The 25036-nt window shown below is 35.8% G+C and overlaps 1 protein-coding gene, 1 long non-coding RNA gene and 1 pseudogene across 2 annotated transcripts; 2 read left to right on the top strand and 1 right to left on the bottom strand.

Annotated features, from left to right (window-relative positions):
* Positions 1 to 8076: 8076 nt before the first annotated feature.
* LOC114541850 lies at positions 8077 to 14635 on the top strand (annotated as a pseudogene).
* A 2278-nt stretch (positions 14636 to 16913) lies between these two features.
* LOC114541853 lies at positions 16914 to 19677 on the bottom strand. The gene is made up of 3 exons (XM_028561656.1): positions 19563 to 19677; positions 19416 to 19490; positions 16914 to 17548 (listed from the first exon to the last, which is right to left on the bottom strand). Exons 1-3 carry the CDS (start codon positions 19593 to 19595, stop codon positions 17288 to 17290), a joined length of 369 nt encoding a protein of 122 aa, XP_028417457.1. The 5' UTR covers positions 19596 to 19677; the 3' UTR covers positions 16914 to 17287.
* On the top strand, positions 17163 to 24988 carry LOC114541854. The gene is made up of 4 exons (XR_003689374.1): positions 17163 to 17228; positions 17326 to 17608; positions 20091 to 20312; positions 24311 to 24988. It is a non-coding gene; the product is annotated as an uncharacterized LOC114541854 (long non-coding RNA).
* The last annotated feature ends 48 nt before the right edge of the window (positions 24989 to 25036 follow it).

The following is a 25036-nucleotide window of genomic DNA, read 5'->3' as shown; positions in this document are numbered from 1 at the left end:
TAGCGGTTTGTGAGAGTTTCCAAAGTAGATCTAAATTAATGCAGCGGCTATGAACATCTGCCAATTATAACTCAATGTCCCGTAGAGTGAGCGTGATGCAGACTCAAGCCATAATTATTCAAACAATGTTGAAACTGATCTAGAATAGACCCTGGTTGACCAAACTTTTGAAAATATGACGTAAACATCCATTACTCTGCAGCACTTCTTAAATTGAGTTTCAACAAACAAAATATCATCAAAACCGCTCAGTGCATCTATTATCATCATTTCCATAACAAACGGTCTTCTCATTGTAGCTGCATGGCTGGGCATTCTTTGCAATTAATTGAAAATCATTAAATTTTTGACATTTTATTAATACCCTTTTAATGGAAAATAACAAAATATTTAAGGAGTTACAACTTTAGAAAGAAATTTGCAAAATAATCCCAAAAGCCAGCCATCATGCCATAGCCGCTATAGCTGTTTGAAGAAAAGCGACTATTTACCATCGCGTTGCAGCTATTGTAAAAGTTAAATGTTCATGTATATTTATTTTAAAAATATATGTACGCCGTCCATCATAATTGAAAGCACAATACTTTAATATGGATGTAATATATTTCGATTTTCGGCGGAAGATCTTTTATTAAATTCAAGTCGAATTATTAGGAAGGACGTTAACCCATTAATTTCTGATCAGCGATTTTAAGATAAACATTCCATATTTTGAAAACTGAATGGTTGTCAGCACTGGCTTTATTCCGATTAGAAAAGATCTTGAGATTAGGATTGTAAATTAAATTCGCAACGACCTTTTGTAATATTTTGTCATTCATCTTTATCTTAATCTTACTGCAAGGGGGAGTACTTAATATAGTGATGAACCCTGGTCATATACAAACGCAAGGAACTATTAATATAAAAAGAATAATATATTAACGAGAGAGGACATTAATCGTACATTAAGCGGTCAGAATTCGAATGGTGTTCCATATTCTCTTGTTTCCAATGGCGAACTGATATAATATTATATAGTTACTTCAACCTATATTAAAATATACAAACGTTTTTTCTGATATACATGGGTTCATGAAAGCTGGAATCATACGGAAACTGGAATCATACGCGGATGGCAGCTTCCTAAAAACATGACATAAATTTTCTCTTATGAACCTCGGTTACTAAAGATCTTGGAATTGCAGGCAATCTATCACATCGTGAGCCCGCGGTTCCTGCATCTCTGAGTAAAAATATTTCTGATCATCTCAGTTCTCGTCATGAAATAATGTTTTACTGAAATACCTGTAAAATTTTGCGCTCGTTAAACGATTCAGTCCAGTCTATTGCGATATGACCAGTTGCTGCTCATACTTTTACAACCACACACAATATGCAGCGACTAACAATTATGTATCATTCCTTGCAGGCCAAGAAAGGATTTTAAAACAGGGTCATCCAGTTTCCTGACATTTTTCCATGCCCCATTCTGTGTTTTTTCAACTTACATGCAGTAAAACTTGGTTCCTTACGCTAAATATTTTTCGCCGCGATGTATCAAAACATTTTGATAACCGCTTAAATTAGCCTGACCTATTACAGAGCGTTGCGTTTTAAAACATGACATGTTTATGTCTGCCATGTTAATATATAACTCCAAAAGGAAAGTCCAAACACCACCTCGGGCAATCGACTGCATTTTTAAGGAAGTTATGATTGTTGAAATAGCTGATCCTTGTGGCTGGCGCATCTTTAAAAAAAAATCATCATCATGCATACACGAACAAAAAAATTTTTGTGCGCCATAATTTTTTATCTGGAGGTAATTTATAAACTTTGCAAGAATTATCGTGTTTGCATGACTCGAAACAAAAAGAGATGTGGAGCTAACCGCTAATGATGCATAGCTAGGGCATCTTTGATTACGATCTATACAAAATTATAAAACAAATGTAATAGATGCCGTCACCAGGTGGAAAATGTGACCATTTAGCAGCGGCTACAGAGGGAAGTGTGAAGCTCGGGTAGTGAAAAATTAAATTACTGCGAGTTTCGTTGGTTTTGAATGTTGCATTTCAAATTTTAGTTTACTGCAAACTTGAGAGGCCCACCGGGCCTAAACTAACCGCAGATCTCAAAATCAGGGCGTTTTAATATATATATAATTAAACATGTTCAAATTGTGCCCTGCGGTGATATTAATATTTTAAATTTTAAAATAAATATTTACTTATCCGAACCACAATTGATTCCCAAATGCATGCTGTCCATGAATATCGAGAGCTGCATGAAAATACAGATCGGCTCGTGTTATGAATCAGAATGTCCGCAGTTCCCATCTTTTAGAAACTTTAAGACTTTATTAAATTAACTGATTTATTCAAACCGCTTTTTAAACTTTTTTTAAAGTTTTTTTTTAACTCTCATTAAGATTATCGCCATTAGACCAGTTTCATTTTACCATGCAGCTTTAATTGAAAATATCTCCACAAGAAAAAGAGCACTACGAAACAGTATGAGTGAAAACTGATTGTAAAACTGAAAACAGCGATAGAACAATAATGAAGAACAACAATGAAACAGAATAGTTCAAATAATCACAAAGTGGAAAGGATATTATAGCGTAAGTAACTGTCATTAGTATTTCTTGCCTCCTTTGTTAATGGAGGAGACTATACACAGCCAATCTGATGTTGTAAAGGAACAGGTATTCGCGCGTTTATTCTGTAGTTTCATTCCAGATTCAATCACTGTTTCTTATTTTTGCTTCCTGTGGCAAACTCACACAAAAGTGAGCCTGCGCTCAGCTCTTTTTACAGGAAAATATTGTTCGCGTCGTGTCCTTTCGAGTCATGAAGTCAAATGCATGCATGTAGGATATTTGTCAATAACATTATATAGCAAAGCTTTGCTCTTTTTCAGTTCATTAATCATGAGGTACCACAGACTTGTAAAGGCGATTCTCCATTGCCGTTGGTTTCACGCGCGCGGGCGAAGCGGCCTTTGAAATTCTGTCCATGCGAACGTGACGGGTTTAAAAAACAAAGCGCGCTTCAAAGCGATTGCAATGGAAAATTGCCTTAAAAAGCACGTCGTGTAAAAGTAGCACGGCCGGAACCTTTCTCCGTGTCCGACCAAATCGCGCATGTAGTGTAAACGGGGCTTCAGATTAATGTTTGCGCAGTCACCTGAATCTATATTATATAATATTTGTTATACAATTGTTTAACCTATATCGCAATTACGTTAACATAAAGATAAAAATATGAGCGAAACTTGCTGCTGAAGATTAGAAATTTGAAAATTGAAATCAAACCCCATGCAGTGTATGATAGTCTATAGACAATCGGGACTATCATATCGAGAAATCCCAAAATGAAGACATTCTCACCGCTCAGTTTTGTAGCATAAATATTCTGGCACTAAAGCACAAGGATCACCCTATGGACTGTAAAAAGTCAATTAATTATCACTCATATCCCAGAAGTGAAAACCCCGCGAAGTTACTAAACAATAGGCGTGCCTCAGATACATCTATTTTGAAATAGTTCTGGAATTTTTATCCAAAACATTTGTTTTCCATCACTATTATTTTCGCAAGAAAGGTTATGCAATTGTCTATTCGTATTTTCGTTTCTAAAGAAGTACGTGTATTTCAGATTTTTTGCACATTTCAACGTATCTTCAAGCTGTTCAACTTCTGATAAGCACCATTTAAAATTTTTCAAAGCACCATAACACCACAATTGGAAAGAGCTACGCCGGTTTGCTTTACAAGATCTGACGACGTTTAGCTATTCAATACAGACGTGTTGTGGTCATCGATAACCATGCAGCTTAAAGTTGTCACCTAAAGACACACATCTCCAGATATTCTTGGTTTGACCGTTCATTTTAGAATAAACAAATTGTGATATTTATAATAATATCAAGAAGATAAAAAAGCAATTCAACACCCCACAAGGCAATTATTCATCTGCTAAGTGTACCACTAAAGTTTATCTTGTATACTCAGCCAACCAAAAATTTATCAGGTTGTCGCATGCTTCACGAATGACCAATGTTGTGCTGCACCCCAAGAACAGTATTGTGGTTTAACATATTGTTAACAATACTATTCACACAGGGTGCAACGCAACATTGTACATTTTTTAGGTGATTTTTAGGGGTGTAATATACCTAAATTACATAATAATATACCTAGCCTACCTTTGGATGGTTTTGAACGTAGCTATATAGTATATAATACACGCAAAATGCATGTAAGAAACCTGAGACTACTGAAATCATATTATGCATTTGCACTCTGACACTTTGCAGTTTCTAGAGGCGAGTATTGTAAATAGCTTCCGAGGGCTCATCGAATGTGATATAACAAATTGCCCCTTAAGAGCAAACACGCCTCTATCATGATATACGTAATTATGATAGCCAATATGCTAGCTATGCTCTCCTGAATGAAGGCGGTATATTGGTTTAGGTTTCTTTGTTACTTATTATATTCCATAGGGATAAAAAATTATTGGAAGAACACAGCTCCTTGGTTATATTGTAAACAATCGAAGTATTCAATTGCAATAAGCCTTTCTGCAATATTTTCCCCATTATATCAAGACACTGCATGGCTGTAGCGAAACTAAATTCATCTTCTCCTAAGTAAAATCTAAGGTCTTACACACCCGAAATTCATATTTAACAAGGAAAGGTAATGACTCACCTTCACTGGCTTCAACAACTGGAAAAACTTTGAATTGAAATGATACGCATTGAAATTGATCGTCCACGCGCTTGAGGTTTTAAACTCCTTCAGTGAGCAAATAATTTGCTTGCAATTGATTATCATCCAAAGTTTCGATAAAAGACACGCTAATAATAACAATTAAGAAACCAGTATATAAGTATTTACAAAGATGCAATGAGTAGAGCCAAACTGGCGTTGCTGTTGGATTAAAACGCGGGGGCGAACCGCGCGATCAATGATCATGAATCTTAAAACATTTCGCTTCTTGCAAGCAATCTCGCCGACTAAAAATTAGGATTCACAATCAATGTGAACTTTGGTTTGATAAAACCGCAATATATATGATATTGACACTCACATGTGAAACAGCACTGCGGACATGTTCTTCCATGTGATTTTCACACTCGATCGACTTCATGTCTATATTTGATACAGTCATGCAGTAAATCGGATCGCCTCTGTATTAAGTAAGTTAGCTTCTGTGTCAGTATTCTGTTTTGATCCAACAGCAACTGCAATATATTCTACTTTCTACTGCAAAATACTTGGATTCTTTATTCTTATCGGATCATCTTAAAAAAGTTTATTGGAACGTCGGAATGCTAATGAATAGCAACATCTTCTAGCTGTGATTTGAAATATTACGTGCTGTAAATGTTGACAAAAGATTCTGCTAAATGTTGTTGATTAAAATTCATTTTATACACTTAACGGTCTTCTGGCTCTGAAATGGCAAAGTAAACTACGTTTTTTAGTAGGAGGCAAAATTGCCTAGGAAATATGTCCCGGGGAGGCCAAATTTTCGGGGGTGGGGCAATTTTTCGGGTGGCAAAATTTCCTGTGACACTGGAATTTTGTAGAAAAAACGCCTGGTTTATCGTGGCTACTCATGATCATATTACACGTTGTGTATCACGAAATGCAAAGTTTTATTACTAGTTGGCGAATTTGAGACTATATTCATTCTTATCTTCATTCTTATAATAGTAACTTGGCCCGAGTGTTTACATCTTATATACCGCGTGCTTTTGTACGCCTTTCGTATCAATATATACTATACAATTACTTAATGGTTTCCGTGTTTGGATGGTCTGATCCAAACACGCGGGAATGTTGCGAGAGTTAAGAAAAGCGCGCGAAACACGAGCCGAAGGCGAGTGTTTTGCGAGCTTTTCTTAACTCGAGCAACATTCCCAAGTGTTTGGATCAGATCATCCAAAAACGGAAACCATTAAGTAATTGTTTTATAAAATAACAAACCATAATAAATTAGTTTTTAAATTCCCGCGAAATTTCCGTGTTTGGATGGCCTGATCCAAACACGGGCTTCAACCAATCAGAACACGCGTTATATACATGTTATTTTATAATAATTGTTCTTGCATGGCTTATATCAATGATCTTCTGAACTGCCTGAATGATGATGTGCTTATACGGATGCCCATAACTTAACACTTCACTTAAAACAAAAAAATTACTAAATAGACAGCAATACATTTCGTATGCTAGTTTCTTCAGCAAGATTTGCCAGACTTTCAAGCCTAAATTCCCCGTTTATTTATTCTACTCAAATTGGGACATTCGTTTTGGCATCACGAATATAAACATGCATGCATGTATTAAAAGAATGGAGAAATATCTGGAATTGGAAGCTTTATGTGTCTATTTTATTTTGAAAATTGGCTTTATCACGATCAAAATCAGTTAGATCTTTTTTATGGAACACCAAGGAAGCTGTGAGGAGAGATTGAAACCCTGGATTAGATCAGACAGAATTGGTTACTCTTCTGAACAATATATGGCCTGTGTTTAGGCGGTTTACCTTTACTTCGGCTTTGCTATATAGTACCTGTATGCTATTAGCTTGTCGTCTGTCCAAACAAAGTTCTCATTCTTGTTTTTTGCTTTGAGTTTGGTAGATTTTTGTTTTCAATTCGACATCTCAAGTGCCGGTGACATGCGTGTGGAAAACTAAATGTGTACTGCGGGATCAAACCATTTTCAAAACGTTTCGTTGGACGCGGATAAATATTTTAACCGAGAAATACTTTTGCGTTTTCAAGTTCTTCCGGCATCGTGTTGACGGGCTAAAGCTGCCTGAGAAGTCTGCTTATATACGTCCGTGACGAGCTTCGAATATAGTGCCTGAAGCCTTGCTAAGAAAAAAGTACCTAATTATCAAACACTTCTCGAGGTTTCGACCTAAGCCGGATTTTCCTTAGGAGAGTTAGTATGAAAGAGAACACGGGAAGAACCAGTGTTGCATTTATTAAAGTTTTTTATCCCGAGCATAAAATTAACTTGGGTCGCTGTGTCAATAAACCAGATTTCGTCACAGCTAGTGGGCACATGTTTTGCGTGTGGCAGAACACGTGATAAAAACCAATAGGAAACAGATCTTTCCAATTGGTTTTATTTAATCAAGAAAATGGTTGAAAATGGCAATTTATTTTCGAAGAGTGAAGTGACTTAAATAATAATCTTGCATTTATGCTAGAAGAATGAAGGCTGTGGATGGATGGAAGACTGAGGAGGAGTGTCAGCTAATACCAAAGATGGGACAGACGCCTCGAATTCTCATACACGTGTATGACACAATGATTACCAGGTTAAATTTCTGGCAACAGCTCTACTGTTTAGTACGGTTTCTGGCGAACCTACGGGCAAGTACGGTCGAAGTAAGTACCTCGAGGCCAAAGACTTGTTGCGGGCGAATTCAGGGGCGTAAATAAACAATAATTTGGGGGATTTTTATTGATATATTTAGTTCTGCCCGGCGGAATTCTGTTGTAAATCACGCAAAAACAATAAACATCCCCCTTTCTCCCCCAAATATCGTTCTAGCGGCGCAGGTGATGCAATTTAATAACGTTGAAGGAGAGTTAGGTGAAATAGTGTCTGATAAATTGTGAATATGGACCGGAATAAAAGTTTCGGAATCGAAGATGCATGTTTTCATGCATCACCAGCGGTCAGCCCCACCAGAAGAATGTGGCATTGTGTTCTAAACAGTTTTACTTTATTTTTGGATTTTATTTCACAACCAAAATAGTAGAAAGTTGCAAGATGAATTATTAAAATTTCTACAATTACAATATTGATAGCACGTTTTGTTCATGATCTCGCCATACCACCCACTTTCGATTTGTACTGTCAATAAGGTGTTTTCCCTCAACTCCCACGCAAGCAAGCGTGGTTTCGTGTCACACACACTGATTGGATGACCTCGATCACGAGGCTAACAATGCTGTGAGTCTTGCCATATATGGGTACAATTACGGATTCAGCCAATCATATTGTAGTTTTTAAAGGGAGTTCTTCTAGGAAAACCCATTTATACAAATCAACTGCTGCACCCATACTGCGAAATGACTGACATTGTGTTAGTATGAGTATTTTGATTTAGTACGAAAGATCAAGCGAAAATTACTCATCCTCACTCAGCGTTGATTTGCTGTGTTCCTTCGACTGTTCCAAAGCCTGCAACATCGAATTTGTGCATTTTTAAAGCACTGAGCTCAGTGAGGTGAATGTTGAAAGTTTGTTTGAATGGATATGTCTGGACAGGCCGGTCTGATGCCATCTTATTTCACTTATGTTAGTCAAATGAATTATCAGGTAAGCCAAATTATATTATGACCTATCGAAAGTTGCTCCACCATCTTCGAGTATTTTTGTCTGAGTCCAAGTTCGATCTTTTCAATTTACCTTCAACTGCGGGGTTCTGGTGTTGCAGTGTTGGCTATTATGTTGTAATATGACGTTTGGGAATTGCCCTTTTTGTTTATAAATGTCGACACCGCATATAGACGCATCTATTTACACGATGATCCAGTTTTGACTGAATTTATATAGAACAGTGTTCATTATAACGCATTACATACAGGCACATGGTTAGTTTCTGTTAAAATTCAACAAAATCAGCAAAGCTTTCAGACTGGGTTTTAAATGTCAACAAAATATTTCTATTACATTAGAGACAGCAGGGGGCGAAGTTGAGATTAAATTATCCCTGTGATTAAGTGGTTTAACAAATCTACGGCATGTAGATGGCTTCAAAATTTATATAATTGAAATTTTTTGTTTTGCTTTGTATAATCAATTTAGATATTCACATTATAGTAGCGGTACGTTATCACTCGTTCCGCATTGGACGCTAGCATTACAAACCTCTTTGTCTGGGCTTCGGTATAGCTTCGGCAGGCGATACTGATGGTATTTATCGCGTGACCTTCAGCTGAATCAAGTCACGCCGACTAACAAAACCGAGGCTATCTTTCTGCACAAAATTTCTTCCAACAGGCGTTTTCTATCGAGCGATTATGAAAGATGATATAAAATAATAATGATCCGATCAATCATCCGATCATCATTATGATCGAAATATCCTAATTCTTAGCCTTGTATGCATAATATTTAAAAAATAAAATCAGAATTAAATTTTGCTAGGAATATTTTTCGGGTAATTGTTATAACCTGTTGACGATGAATCCATGATACATATTAAAATGCGTAGTTTTATTGATTTTCGGATTAGGTAAGTCAGGCGTATCAGCCAATAGCTTTGTTTATGTTGATATTGCTAAATGAATGTACAGTAAACGTTCCATCTAATGCGAAATCTAATGCAATTGATACAATATATTTTTTTTATGAATATAACTATATATATATATCAAAGCACTGTTTCTTTCACTTTGAAATACATGGTCACAATGGCAGGATACAAAGTACAAACAGTATTGCCAACGTTGTATCGAACGTGATGTGTCTAGTGGCAGTGCGTGGGTGTATATAATATATCAGTATGCGCTGTATAAGTGTAAATCAACCATTGACAGAGACGACGAATAGCAAAACGCGAAGTTAGTAAGATAGAATTAGCTTCGTTTAGTGTTTCATCTTGTTATTTTGTGAAGCTAGTAACTGTAACAAGAAAACGCAGAGAAGTACTCACAAACCCTTAATGCCCTAATTTAACCCCACTGGCGCCTGATATCAATTGCTTTAAAACATCGTATTCCCGGCAGTTGTTTCAGCGACGATTGTTTGGTCTAAAATCTCGATTGCATGTGATCGTTTACAAATTGTGGACTAAGTATAGCTACCTTCAACATTAGTTTCATAATCATATATATACCAGTCGTAATTACATGGCAGTATTGATGGTATTTATTAGGCTCTATACAGCACGTCAGGACATGTCCTAACACCTTTAAACGAGTACCAGCGCGTGGCTGATATTCCTTATCGTCATTCGATGCTCAATATCACATCAACGCTGAGTTCATGGCATGATATGAAATCGGATATATCTGAATTTAGAAAATATCAGTTCCTGTGTGTTTACTTGAGTCGTCTTCGTGATGAGCTCTGAACTGCCAGCAAATGAAAAACCAATATCCTTAATTCCCTTATCTAACTGGCGCGCAATTAATTTGTAGCAGACAAGCTCAACTTTGCTTTGTATAAATATCTATAATATAGATAACACTTATAATAATTTCGCTCGCGGCATGATTGTAAATATTTTGAGTGAATGTAAAAAATCGCATTGTAAAAATGTAAAATACATTTTTCCTGTGGTGACCTGAGATGGATGCAGCTCGTGGGCCGTGATTGCCTTTACTTGGGTATGAAGCCACTTGATCGCAAATATCAGAAGATAACATTTAACAACTGCGATACAGACGATACTGCATGTTTAGAACGTCCAGAGTCTGAAATTTTCGCATTATAAACTGACAAGTGTGCGTAATTGAATCAATATGTCGTTATGAATTCCAAGAATTCCCTCAAGGTCAAGTTGAATGTTTTAGCAGAAAAGCTCGGGTAAGCCGAGTTGCAATTATCTTAATATATATTTACTAAATAATATTATGTAATATTATGTAATATCAGTCCGAAGTTAGGTAAGGTGAAATGATTATTTTCATACTCGTCGCAAACAAAGCTCAATGATCAATAGCGTGGGCATATTTGATATTTGTTTGGTTTCAGCTGTCGACCACCTCCAAGTGTACGGTGATTTATTTTTGAAAAAGGATGCAATTACCATGGTGACAATTAAAGGCAAAAATGATTTTCAGTGTGTGACAGTGAAAATCTACCTCACGAAACTAACTGCAAAACAAAACCCTAGATTCAATTTCAGGGTCTTAAATCTAAATACGCGTCGACGTATTAACAGGAATCAGTATAGACTATCTTCCTGTATTTTTTTCCGCTGCTGGTTTGAAAGGAGTTGTTTTTGCATTTGTGAGGTACCCCGCCTTGTTCTGCCGTCTTCAGTTCCTCGTATTGAGGAAGTGCCGCCGCTGAAACAATAATCAGTTTTAAGTATCGGGTTTCCGGAATATAAGAATGAATATTGAGTAATACCCCACCTAACAAAACAAAGAATGTCTTTATTTGCTGAAAACGACACTGATTTGAATGGCTAATTTTATCATGCAGCAAGTCTTTTTGGAGACGTTCATAAAACGTTGGCTAAATAGGGGGATATATATGTCTTTAGAATATAGCAAGTCATAAGGAATTAGAGATTCGTAACTTTATCAGTCATTTTGGTTCTTTGTAGTTATTTTAATATATGCATATCTGTGCGATATTTCAAAGAAAATGGTGTGAAAACCTGTTAGTTTCTGTTGTATGGACTTTCATCAGTTTCACCATAGTGTAACGTGCACGACGTTCTAGAACTACAAGGCTAGCGTTTTAGAACTACAGTGTCTGGCAAGTAATAAAGAACATTACTTGATATGCATGTTGGCACGCACATAGCAATATTCACGCCACGTCAAACTCAACACTACATAATAAATATAATGAATGCCGTATTCTACCCTTGATATAGGAAGATGATTTTGATGCAAAGATACTGAAAGCAGTGAAAAAAGAAATGTCAACAGACAATGAGTTAACACCAAGTGCAGCTCCAATTGTCGCCAGCACTGTAACACTAGAGACTATTCAAGATGTTCTTCATACCCAAGGATATGGCGACATTGAAGGTAAGAGCAGAATATTCTATCTATGACAATTAAGTTTACTTCAATTAAACCTGGATTTGAGAAACGTACAATTAACGTGGCGTTGAATAATTTTCAAATAAACGTTTGACAAAAGTTGCCGCATTCTGAAACAATCTGTTTTAGCGTGTCAGGTTTAAAATGGATGGTCACGACCGTTCGTTAAAATCAAGGGTGCCAAGTAGCTCCAGAGAGAGAGCATATGATGAAATTCTTTAAAATCTTATTTCGTTTTACTTTCTTTAGCCACTGAACAAGAATCACAATATGGTCCATTTGAAGGTACCCTTTGTTTGACTATTCCGGCACGCATTGGCCTCACTTCATGAGGATTATATTTCTATTTTTGCCCTAATATATTTCTCATTAATATTAGAAAGAAGAGTATAGAAATTAAAGAGAAAACTTGTTACTAAGTCGTTTTGTTGAGACGAAAATTATTATTCGAATATTCCAATTTCTGATTAATGATGATTTGATGTTTGAGTAGCTTTTTTCGAAAGGGTATGAAGGGTATAGTTTTAAGTGCAAAATTGCGAGTTGTTGTCGAGACAAAATAACTTAAGAAAATCAGAATATCTGTAAGACATAGAAAACAAGGCTATATTGAGTTTAAAACAAATAGGCGACAGTTTAGTTCTTCGACATCTAAGCCATATCACACTGATATTCTGTTGTAGATACTCGGTTTGATCAAGTTGTAGATGTTCAAACTAATGGAGGTAAAATATTTAACTCATTCCATTTACAAACTGTTCTGGTTATAGTTAAAACTGCCAAACTGATTTAAAAAAGGCAATGAAAATTGATTGTCTCCGCGCGCAATTCAGCATGCCCAGCAGAAACATGCGAAAAGTACCCATGTTCTGGCATATTAGCTATGATGGTAGATTGGGTCATTTTTTCTTAGGGGCTCTTTACATGAGTCCGGTTACCCGAGGTTCAGCAAAGCGTGAGATGATTTTGAGGTATTGAAATGAGCAGATAACATGATCCTGGCAGTCGTATAATCACCGCAACAATAGTATGTGCTTGTTTGGTGTCATAAAGACTTATTTCATACCTCAAAGTCCTCTCACGCTTCGTTGAATCTCGGGTAACCGGGCACATGTAAACAGCCCCTTACTGTCTCCTTTCGAAGTTTTGATGCATGTGACTTGAAGATGATGTCCAGGGAAGCTGGACTGCTAGATTGGGGGAGGGGTTGCATCTATATTTATATTTATGTTTACACACTATAAAGGGACTGCCAGCTTTAAAAATAGCTTTAATATATGAATATACCCCCCCCCCTTCCCAATTAAGCTTTTAGTTACGGTCCTGAAAACGTCTTAATATTCAGTTTTTGAATACTCTCTAAATTGGCCGAACTCCTCGTTTTATTCATAGAATGACTTTGTGTTTTTCCATTTAAACAGACCGCTTAATAAGTGAAGAAGATGAGATAAATTTTATGCATCTCCCAGGTAATTCATAGCGTATTGGTGAATAATACAATAATATAGTGTTAGAATTAATAGTATATAAGAATATAGTATTAGAATTCAAGACATTAAGAGCCATTGTCCATTAAGCGTCGACTTTTTTGCATCATGACCTTTTTGACCGTTGCAAAATTTGCAATGAAGTGCAAATCTCGCCGATTGCTGCGTTCGTACAAGCCTAGTACCCAGGATGTTTTTCACGTCTGGAAGGGTAGATAGAACTCTGGGCACTAGGAACAATTTGTTTGTTTCTAACTGCAGTAACTGTAGTTGTATATCGCGAAGGCATGCATGTGAACATTTTAGTTACCTTTTTAGATTTTGGAGTAATTCCCAACTCTGATCCATCGTCACTTGAGATGGATTTGTTGAATTATGACTCTGGAATTGAAGCTGAGATAGAAGAAAATAAAGGTTTGTTCATTTTGAATTTATTGAAAAGTCATTGAAAGGTCTAAACATTGAATAGTTTCCACAACAATAATTTTGCCAATTTGTTCAGCTCGAACCCCAAGAAAGCGTTCCAAAACCAAACAGAAACGAGTGAACCGTGAGTATATTTACTTTTCGTTTGTTTGAAAAAGCACTTGTCACACTCTTTCCTGTGATATGATACTGATAATAATCTAAAATTGATAGTTTGTCATCGATTATGCCTTAATTCTGAGATTCATATTTCTAATTTAGGTCTGCAGGTCGACAACATAACAGACAATGCTGAAGAGTCGGAAGAAGCCACAGGTAACCTGCACTTAATACGACTCAGTTTGACATTGAGCTTTTTTAGTTCTAAATTCAACTATTCAAATTTCAAACCATCATCGGCAGCCTGATCAATGCCGTTGTACGTCATGGCTACTTACGTCGGGTGAAGTTTACAGTTTGCTGCTACGGTTATGACTCGTATCATTGATAGATCTAATTGACTAATACATATTTTTCCTTTATTGGTATGCGTAGTTTCAAAATTCCATTGCCAGTATTTGTGGGAATTTTTACAAAGTTTACTCGGCTGTAAGAAATTCAACAGCAGATACATTGAATGGAAGAATCACCCTGAAGGAATCTTCAAGTTGAATGATCATCATTCGGTTGCTAGACTCTGGGGATACAAAAGAAGAGAAAAATATGACTTATGACAAGTTGAGCAGAGCTCTCAGGTATTACTACAGTAAAAATATCCTGCAGAAGGTTGATGGGGAGCGACTTACTTATAAATTTTGCAAATCTGTGTATGAATACAAAAGTTAAACGCATCAGTTATTATACCATACTTCATGTAAAATTTATTTAGGCACGCAACTATATTCTTCCCTAGGAAAGTTCGATATTTTGATCATTGATATTCATTTTCATGACTTTATCACTTCATGTATTTCGGTATTGACTGGTCTAATAGATAGATTAAAGTATTTTCCGGCATTTTGTTGGGGAATGGGGGTGGGGTGGGGTGGAGGTGCTAGATAATAACATAAGCGTACACAACCTGATGATTTAGACCCACCACGCTATCACTGCTTTGAATCATAAAAAAATAATTATAAGGAATTAAGGCCCTTTTTCATATAAAAACACACTCGCGACCAGCCTTCTACTTTGGAGGAAAATTTTCTTCCACAAGCATTGTCGTGCATGTGGAGAGAGGTTATAGAAGTTATTCATATTTTAACGCCATATTTTTTGCCCCTGTGGGCAAATTTTGACAGGATATTTTTTGATTAGATATACCTAATGCACGCTTATACAACAGTGGTTAATTCATAGGGGAGCGCACCCCCGAAAACAGATTGAACCTGGTTTAACATTTCCTGATTGTAGCTATCAATTATCTTATTCTAATAACATTTATGACGACTGCGGGTTGCGCAAAAGTATTAGATTTTCTTTATTTCCTTAAAAAAGCTTTGCTGGATTACCATGCACTGTTGAGATTCAATTAAGATCCTTCTCATTCATCCTAGTTCTCAATTCATTGATCAGGCTGCCTATAGACAAATGTCTTTTTCCTGTTTTAATGTTTACATAATTAATTGCATGTGGTTGCATTTGTCATTTATGAAAACACTGCATATACAACTTAACCGTTTATACGTGTAAATTTTTAACTTGTAACTAATTGACTGAAACAGCAAGAATAACGCCGTCGTGTAACATACATTTTTATCATTTTTATTCCTTCTGTGTATATAATTGAAAATTTTTGCAATAAAAAGTCATTTACAAACCATTTTGTGAGAGGATAATGTGCATGAAACAATTTTCAGACACAAAGTTTCAAAAAGTGCGTTCGAAGCATAAATTTCGAATACAAATCTATTTATAATTTTTATACTAGTTCCCTGTTTCGCATTATGCCAGTTACCAGTTGTAGATTCGTGGGGAATCATTATGCACAATTATAGTGTTCAGGTCCTACGAGTAGCATGAAAGTAGTTTATGTTTGGAATTGGAGTCACACCTTTATAGTAATACATGGAAATTCCAAAGAATAAACTTATATAAAATTACATTTAGCCGTTCTTTCTTCAGTAAGATGAGGTCAGAATGTGAAAGAAACAAGCGCAGGTGGGTATCTGATTAAAAAAGTAATTTTAATTATCCTTGATGATAATTTGGCAACGATATAGGCAACGTAAAAATTAGATGTTTATACTTACAGCCGCTGATTTTTATGCTTATATAGCCGGAAGGGATTGTCGGAACATGTAGAAATGACTTCAGCGTCGCATATCGAGGCGAGAATAGAATTAATTTTAATTTTGTTCTTGCTGCAGTGGGTATTATCACTCTTATGGTATAACCCAATATCGCTGCTCTTCTATCTTTTTATTAATGAATTAAATTTCGAAATTAGTAAAACTGACATAAGAGGTGATGCGAATGAGGTGTTTAATGATTATCAGGCAACAACAGCAACAAGACCCTTGTTACAATAGATTAAAACCTTGCTTGAATGCAGGGACTAGTCGACATTTGCTAGAAAGATATTTGGAGGGGAAAGGTGCCCAATCATATCCATGTTATAAGTAATCGTTTTCGGAAGCCGTTCCCTCTAAATTCTATGCTAGTCGACATAAATAATTCGAATATTCGTTTATGCCATGCAGGTTCAGGAGCTTCTGTTCATTTTCATGTGCCTAATTCGTAAACCAAATTTTTAATACTTTCTAACAATCTGGTTGATTATTGCTGGTAACCGCGGACCATTTCGCAACTATTTATCGCTACATTGACAAGTGATACACGCGTAAAAACGCTAAGGTTGATGCAAGTTGATATAAACAGGATGGAGCAATGTTGTGCTGCCCACATTGTTCAGAGTTGTTATCAATATTGAACAATATTGTTACACCCGATTCAGTTTCAACAATATTGTTCAATGTTGATAACAACTCTGAACAATGTGGGCAGCACAACATTGCTCCATCCTGTTTGTATCAACGTGCATCAACCTGAGCGTTTTTAGGCGCGTAGTACGAAATATTTGAAATTTCAATATCCCGTCTTTCGTGCGGGGTATATGCTAATTAGCCAATCACAGAGATTTACATAAAATAATGCAAAGGCCGCATGAGCCCTGACACCTGTGTGTTATATATTTATAGATATATTTCCGTCAATCAGGCCAAATACCAAGAAATATTTCACCGCTTTTCACTGAATTCACTCATAAACAAAATTGCAGGTAAAATCTCTCGGCCCAGAAAAAAAATTATGGTTTTACAATATGCTTCAAAAAATCTGGCAAGGTACGGGTGTCTCTCTGGAACGGTACAGTGTACAGTATAAAGACCACTGATAAAGACTATGTATGAGATACATACTGTATGACGCAATATGTAGCAGGAAATTATGCATGCAATAAAACAGGCATAGATTTAAAAGACCATGTGATACTACAGTGTAAATATATTATCCTAATATCTTCCCTCCAAATTATTAAATATACGAAGACCAGTAACAGTTTCTTCAAAATGGTTATCGCAAATGGTATTATTTACGCGAAAATGTTGCTGATTTCCCAGTAATTTATTCATCCATTTGATGAGTTAATCTGATTTACTCTTGCTTCCTTTCCTGAATATAGTTACAGGCGAGAAGGATGAAACAGTGTTATAAGTTGCACCAATAGCGGTGCCAGTCGTGGACAAGACACCTCCAGCAACCCAGGTTACTCCACCATACGCTGTACCGGCGGCATATTTTGTTGTGTTGTAAACAGTTCCAGATAAGCGACCGAGCAAACCTTGTTGCACATCATTTACTTCGTTCTCATTGTCTGGTTTAGCAAAAACATCTTCATCTGATTTCTGAAAAATATTAACACAGCTATATTATCTGGGTTCATGCACTGCGCAATGTTGCTAACGGTAAGTAGGCCTACAACAAGTTTCTAATATCACTTCTTTCAGTCAAGTATAATTTGTTGTTGCAAAAGAGCATACTCTTGGTTGGGTTTGGTTGTAAATGGCATATATTCACTACACACTCAATATATGAAAGGTCATTATGAAATCATTTTGTGAATTGAAAAATAAAAAAAAGAACTAAGCATTGGAGAAAACCACAAGAGACTGTAAACTGGTAATATCTTTGTCTACAAAGGCTATTGTATTAACCTTGCAATGTCTGAATACATTGTTCAGCATTTTATAAGCTAGATGAGAAGATCATCTTGAAAAAATTAGCTGTTTTTTGTCAAGTTCTTACAAGTTGCATGTTTTCATATGTGTATAGCAATGACAAGTATAAAATGACAGATTACACACATCATAAAGCCACCGGCTGTTTAGTAATAGATACAAACCTAGCTGACTTTAGATTGCATTTAGAACAAAAAACATTTGGCATGAGCAGCAGATGAGCAGTCAATTTTCACTCTTACTATGTTCTCATGATTTCTGTGGTTCTATTACTGAACAGACAATATTAGATATATCTATTTGATTTAAATATTAAACAAAATAAAAACAAATCGATTGATTTATTTATGGTAATCCTAAGAATTTTTACATACTGACCGGTGCAAACTTATTGCACATGTATTTGTTTGGTAATAGATCATGACTTTCAACCAAACAGAAGTAACAGAACATACAATATCATATGTATATATACATATATATATACAATTGGAAGGTATACAAAATTATACAATTTCCAATAGAAGAATGCACAAGCTTTTGTTCGAAGGTGTGGTAAAAATGATTTCAGCAATCATACCAAACTGTCTGGTACAACATGCTATACTAACAAACTACTGAAAACACACATGGGATATTTTGTTTGGTCCTAAGAACCCGAGACTGGTATTACAAAGCTACATATTGTACAGTTTAATCATTGCAGTTAACTCAAAACTGCAGTCAATAACAATAATAAAAAGTCTTTTGAACATAGAGGCCACCCATCTTTAATAAAGCTTTTTAAATTAGGCATAAAGAAAGAGATGGTAATCAATTAAGGAGTATATCTGAAAGAGTCATACACAAGTCACTCTTGTTGCCTGTTAAATGAACCAAATTCAAGGATATCATGGAATATGGATAAAAAATTTTTCAAACTCGCATAATCTGCCTGGATAAATTGCACATCTAGTTGTAGTTCAATAGAGAGAAATGATTTGGTATAGTATGAAGGGCAGTCTGGTGTTCACTTCAGATTTCAGAGCAAATGTCCACATTGTAAACAACTATAACATGCAGTTTTAAAAGCCAGGGCCACTTTACTTAGTAGGAATTTAAAAAAAATTATTGCCTCCAACGGGAGAAATATGTGTTTCAATAATCCATAGGACTACTGTAATTGTGAAACACTGTCATTTCTGGTCTAGAATATAAAAATACAAATAATCTAGAATTATGCCTGTGCATTATTTTTCCTGTCCTACACATACAATATGAATAAATAACGTCTTTTCACACGAAAAAACATGAGAAGTAAGGGAATAAATACAGTTGCGTCAACATATTACTGTGTCCTCCTTTATTAATATGCGACTACAAATAGCCTTTGATCATTCTTAATAGAAAGCAAGAATATTGTTGCGTTTAACATTTTATAATCCCAACAGTGATTTAAATAAGTTATATACGCGATACCAGACTTGAATAATTGCATTTATACAACACGAAGAACCAAAATCTTATAAAAATCAATATAAAAAAATATGAATACCTTTTCATTTGCAGTCATGTCTGCTTGGTTTGCGTCAGCTTTTTCGTCCTTGGTTAAACTTTGTGCTCGCCGTGACTAAAATATCAAACACAATTTAAAATACATTCTCAGGAAAGAAAAATAACAAATTTATTGGATTTTACTAACCAAATTTGTATCTTCTTGCATCGATTCGACCATATTTCATCAAATATTTCACATAAAGTTCTCAAATGCGCTAAGCAACATAAGTTATTCACAATAACAAAGGCCTCAGTGTTGTCTCGACCAATCATATTCCAATATTTTGAAATAACCTGTTTATATTATTACCTCAATGACAAGTTACAAATAACCAGTTTACGTTTGTGCACGTGGTTTGTGATTAGTACTCTAGCTTGTAGCTTTATGAAAGACGCGCACTCTAGCTTGCAGTGTAATGAAAAACGAAGATTTTCATTTTTACTTCGTTCTTTATTTCCTTGAATTGACCGGTCACAATTAAAAAGAAAATCAAGCGTTCAGCGACAACTACGAGCCCTAAAGGACTAGATTAAGGATTATATCCGTGGATTCCTAAAAATAATCCCCTGTTCAGTAAATCCCAAATCCGTGATAAATTCTTAATTAATACACGTGATTATTCCTCCTAAATCTTAATCTCTAGCCCTAGTATTAAATTCGTGTATTTTATAGGATATACTATAACTCCTTGGGCTTGGGTTGGAAAAAAGTAAACCATACTCCCTGTTCCAAAGTAAAAGAGAATAGTAAAAATTAAAAAGCTGCAAAGTGGCCAAATGTTGTCAAACGCGGAAAACATAGCCTTGCAAAGTTCGCAATTGTTATCGCACGGAAGTTACCACCTTTGGGCCGAGAAATCGCCATATTTTGAGCATTTTACAAAAGTTCATTCAGGTTAGTATGATCTTTCTAGCTGTGGTTATTTCTATTTTTTGTGGGTAGCCTGCGCATGCGCGGCTAACCACTATGTAGTCGAAAAAGTGTCCGGATCTGTGCTACTATACTTGGCAGTGCTGACCCCTCATAAAAAGACCCCAATTACACGAGAGAGCCCCTGCCATATATGGTGTATATAGCCTTATTTGTCACTTGCGTTTCTCCTGCGGTAATGCGGTTATCGGACGCGACAAACAGCCGTGTTAGTTCGTTTACAATTATAGACCAAAGATGTTTGGCACGTTTAATAACTGGAGTTAGAAAGTTGAAATAGGACTAAGATGCTCTGTTTAATTTTAGCTAATATAAACGTCAATGTGAATATTACCGCGTTAGTAATCCAACAGAATGCGTTTTATTATTGTCTTGTGTCGTCGTCTTGTAGACATCTTAGACTTAGTTGATGTTGGCATTTTATTATTGCTATTACTATTTTATTGGAACCGTATCAGGATAGTCGCATATACTTCCAATGCATGTTCTCTCATCATAGAAGTATTTATTTAGTGGCCTAAACTGAACAATACCTGCAAACCTTCGCATGGCTCTCAGTGTCTACGGTCTACCTATCTGAAATACTGCTTTACAAGTCAAAGACTAGGGCGCTGTTTATCTGATCGCGTGTATCGGGGACATCATACTCCCAAGACAACTATACCAAGCCAACCCTTTATATGATAAAATTGCAAACAAATAGCAAGCGATAGTGTCTTCTTAATCAATGCTCTATTCGCTATTGCGCACGCACCGGCAGGAAAAGTTAACCCTGGAGGCCGAGACAGTGTAATACGGTGGCCGATAAGGCTACATGGTTCTCCCTACCACTAGGGTTACTCTTTTTCGTAAACAGCGTGTCACACCCACGTTGACCCAACCAGCCGAGACGAGTTTAAAACTTCCTAATATAAACACTTGCGTTTCAGCTGCTACAACTGATTATGAACACAAATTTACCTGGATATCCGAGATAATATAAACAGCGCCTATATAAAGGCCTGATTCAACTACTCATGCCCTAGTTCGGGGCCTATTCATAATTCATATTAGAGCCTGGAAACTCGTCTGATGTGAATTCGGTCACAGATAAGTTTCTCGTCCTAAATTTCCAGCCTAAAGGCTCAACACACGGGTTGAAGGATCACTGATTCGCACGCTCGACTATCTTGTCTTCTGTTATCCTTTTGTAACTACCTCCTTGCATACCTTTGATTTCAAACATCGCCAACAATAATACACAACCTATTACTACACACGTACCTACATAGTTTCTTAACCCTATTTGTACCGGGGTTTTTTGATGTTGATATGACCGGGGGTTTGCTGATAGGGCACACCCCTCAGATATTCTGTCGATTACCTGAAATTATCCTTTTAGTTATATTTTTAGGAAGTTTTATCTCTCTTTAACCTAAAATAACAAAAAAGTTGAATTCACATCCAAAATGCTGCGTTTTGGCCCCATTCGATACGACCACCTATCGAAAAATGGCAAAAATCTCTAAATATTCTATGATTTTGGTTCTTTTCTATGAAGATACAAAATTAAACATTTTGGATGTGTTATTTTTTGTTTTTTTAAATTCAAACGACATAGTTTAATGTTATGGCATACCTCTGATGTCCATAAATACTACCATTTTTCTTTTTCATAAATCACCAACCCCCATTTTCCCCATTTTCGGCTCGACACCTTGTTTGACAAATGTCGTCAAACGCCCCGATAACTTTGAACTTTTCAAACAAAATTTTCACACTTGTGATATGGTAGAGGAAAAATATTAAAAGTCATAAAAGGGCAAGCGAATGGAATCACTTGTTTGCACGCACCCCCGTGCAAACCCCCGGTATAAATAGGGTTAAAGAGTTTCATCACACACGAATAAAACCCTTTCATTTTCATACGAACCGCATGGTTAGTGGTTGTCCAACAACCTACTAACTACCCCCTCTGTTTATTGGTTACGCCCCTAATTTACAAAAAATTTTTTACATAAGTTACTCATGACTTTCCCCTTTTTTTCTCCACAAAAACCTAACCTTTTATACAATTTATCACAAATTAAACAATGAGAACTAAAATATGGTTCCAATTACCTATATCAAAATATAATATAAAATAAGCATTGTAATTTTATATATTTTTGTTAATATGTTGGAAATGTAGAGTGATCGCAACGCTATTCACAATTCACTTCACAATTTTTGTTTTCTTTTGATTATATAGTAATTTCACACTCTGTATCCCTATCAACTCTCGCTACACAACTTCTAAGGCTCTAGATTTACCTGTAACTAAATGATTGTCTTTGGGAAGGAATGTCTCTCTACTTAATTTAATGTCGTCAATGAACTAATTACCTAAATTACCAATATTCAACAAATTTTCCTCGTAAAAACTTCCTTACAGACTACTAATAAAAAATGTGCAATTAACTTGGATTGCTACATGCTTTTTATTTTTATGTGTGATAGATATACATAAAAATTTATCTTTTTATTTTTTTATTTTTTTCATTCATAAGGGGCTTTCATTCCTACTAACTCTCCTGAGTCCTGACGAAGGCCCTCAGGTCGAAACGTCAAGAAGTGTTTTGTCTATTTTAGGCAGTTGTTATACCACATTTGATGCTAAGTTATATTATTTTCATATATTAATTGAAATAGGTAGTGACTACCTATCAAGCTGGGTCTACTGAAAATCTCCAGAATTTTCATTAAAAGCAGATTAAAAGCAACTGAAGCAAGAGAACTGTTAGATATCAGACTTAATATCTTTAAACTAGCTATATTTTCATATTTCCCACCGTATTTTAGAAAATACGAAGGGAATTTTTCATTCATTGTTAACGATCAATTCGCAAGCTCTTCTTGTGTTTTCATCCAGTTAATTAGTTTCGCTGATTGTTGGAAAGGAGCAATTAGGTATGATCTTTCTTATTACGTAATACAGTTATTAGAATACCCGTTCGCAGAGACATGATAAAAGTATAGTATGACTTACTGGTTGTTCTACCGTACGAATTTTAAGCAAAATAAAAATACTATTGTGGTTGGTTGGGTGGAAGTACAATACGCACATAACGAGAAAGTAACCAATATTGAAAAATGTGGTTGTACCCTCGGAGATTAAGAAAAGACAAATTTCCAACTAGAAACAAACTGTCAGATCATTATATTTTGATGAAACAAGAAAATTTTGCTCAGTTTGTGGGACAACTGTTGTTACTGCCATGCTACAATATTTCATGCATTGACAGGATTTTCTGCATATTATAGCTACTAAATTGGATTTGGACGCATGCCGGTATATTAAGTAGACTAAAAACCACTTGTGATTAGAAATAAATGTCACTAACTGGTGGAATCATTTGGAATGCACTCGTTCGATAATAATATACAGCTATCATTAATAATATTGATAGTATTAATTTAATGTTAATCTAATTTAAAGTGTGTATAATTCCATTCGAAATTAAGACCCTTCAAAACCCTTGTAATAATTTAATATTATAGCCTGTGATGATTTTCCTTAAAACGAGGAATATTGCGAAATGGCTTGTACCCGTCTAAGTAAACTGTGTGTTTTTAACTTGCACTGAGAAAGGAAATTTTCATAGAATTTTCGCAGTCATGTATCCGATATTGTAAGTATAGGTGTGGCAAAAATTGGAAAATGTGGAATTTCACAAAATGAAAGTACCTATCGTTATGTCAATATTCAATAGGTAGTGCATATGAAAGCAGCAATTTTAACTACAAGGGGCTCTCTTCCAGCAGGCTGAAAATTGTAAAAGAGGTAAACATTGCGAACTCGGAGATGATCCTTCTTCAATACACCTCTACTGTTTTGCACATTGTTCACTTTAAAATAGCCCCTGCAGGAATTGCGTCTTTCATCCAATTATATTCTTTAAATCAACCGGCCCAAGCTTTTCATCAATTCTCTCTCTTCTCAGGCAGAAGAGTATGTGGCGAACGAGTCACTGTCGTGTGATTTTGATCAATTTCATGATAAAAGTGTGTGGATACGGTGGGTTTAAGTGATATATGCACGCGTGTCTGGAGGTAAAGTCCCGCAAATTCTGGCTTAACGAAAACAATCATAAGGCAGCGTTCCAGTTATTTATTACAGTTCATTGACGCGCTGTGGTTTCACCATGTTTCTTATAACAGGTGGGAAATTTGCCAGCCTCATATACCTATGTGCAAGGGTGTAACCACTTCCCTCTATTGCTTGATTGTTTTGGTCTAGTAACTAATTTTATAACACTAATAACTACCGTATTCACTTTAGTAATTTATAGCAGGGAGGGGGATGGGATGTTTCCTCTTCGTGATTGAACGTGCATGGGTATGTGCTTGCGCGCATATTTTCCCCTGTTTACAAATTTACTATATTTCCACATAAATGAATATATATGAATATATATAATACACCATAACTCTACAGACGAACATGCATGACATTTGACACATTTTCACGACACTGCATGTTATGCCAGGCTGGGATCAGTTACAGGGGTCAGAATAGAGAATATACCATGTCTGCACGGTTGTTTTTTGAGAAAAATTAGACTAAAATCATTAAAATTTTAAACTTATATGTATAATAGACAAAGAGCCGTGCCTCACTTCGCGCCGGTGTCTGACTGTATAAATTTAAAAAAAAAAAATATCTTGGC

This window comes from Dendronephthya gigantea, unplaced genomic scaffold (assembly GCF_004324835.1).
Source record: "Dendronephthya gigantea isolate DGI-Jeju-01 unplaced genomic scaffold, DenGig_1.0 000312F, whole genome shotgun sequence".
NCBI lineage: Eukaryota > Metazoa > Cnidaria > Anthozoa > Malacalcyonacea > Nephtheidae > Dendronephthya > Dendronephthya gigantea.
The sequence above is the reverse complement of the archived record's forward strand: the minus strand, read 5'-3'. Positions and strand labels throughout refer to the sequence as shown.

Coding starts and splice junctions, on each gene's coding strand:
- LOC114541853 (XM_028561656.1), bottom strand. CDS start 19,595: ATGGTCGAATCGATGCAAGAAGATACAAATTTG. Junction 19,491..19,562: donor TGCAAGAAGATACAAATTTG/GTTAGTAAAATC, acceptor TTGATATTTTAG/TCACGGCGAGCACAAAGTTT. Junction 17,549..19,415: donor ACATGACTGCAAATGAAAAG/GTATTCATATTT, acceptor AATATTTTTCAG/AAATCAGATGAAGATGTTTT.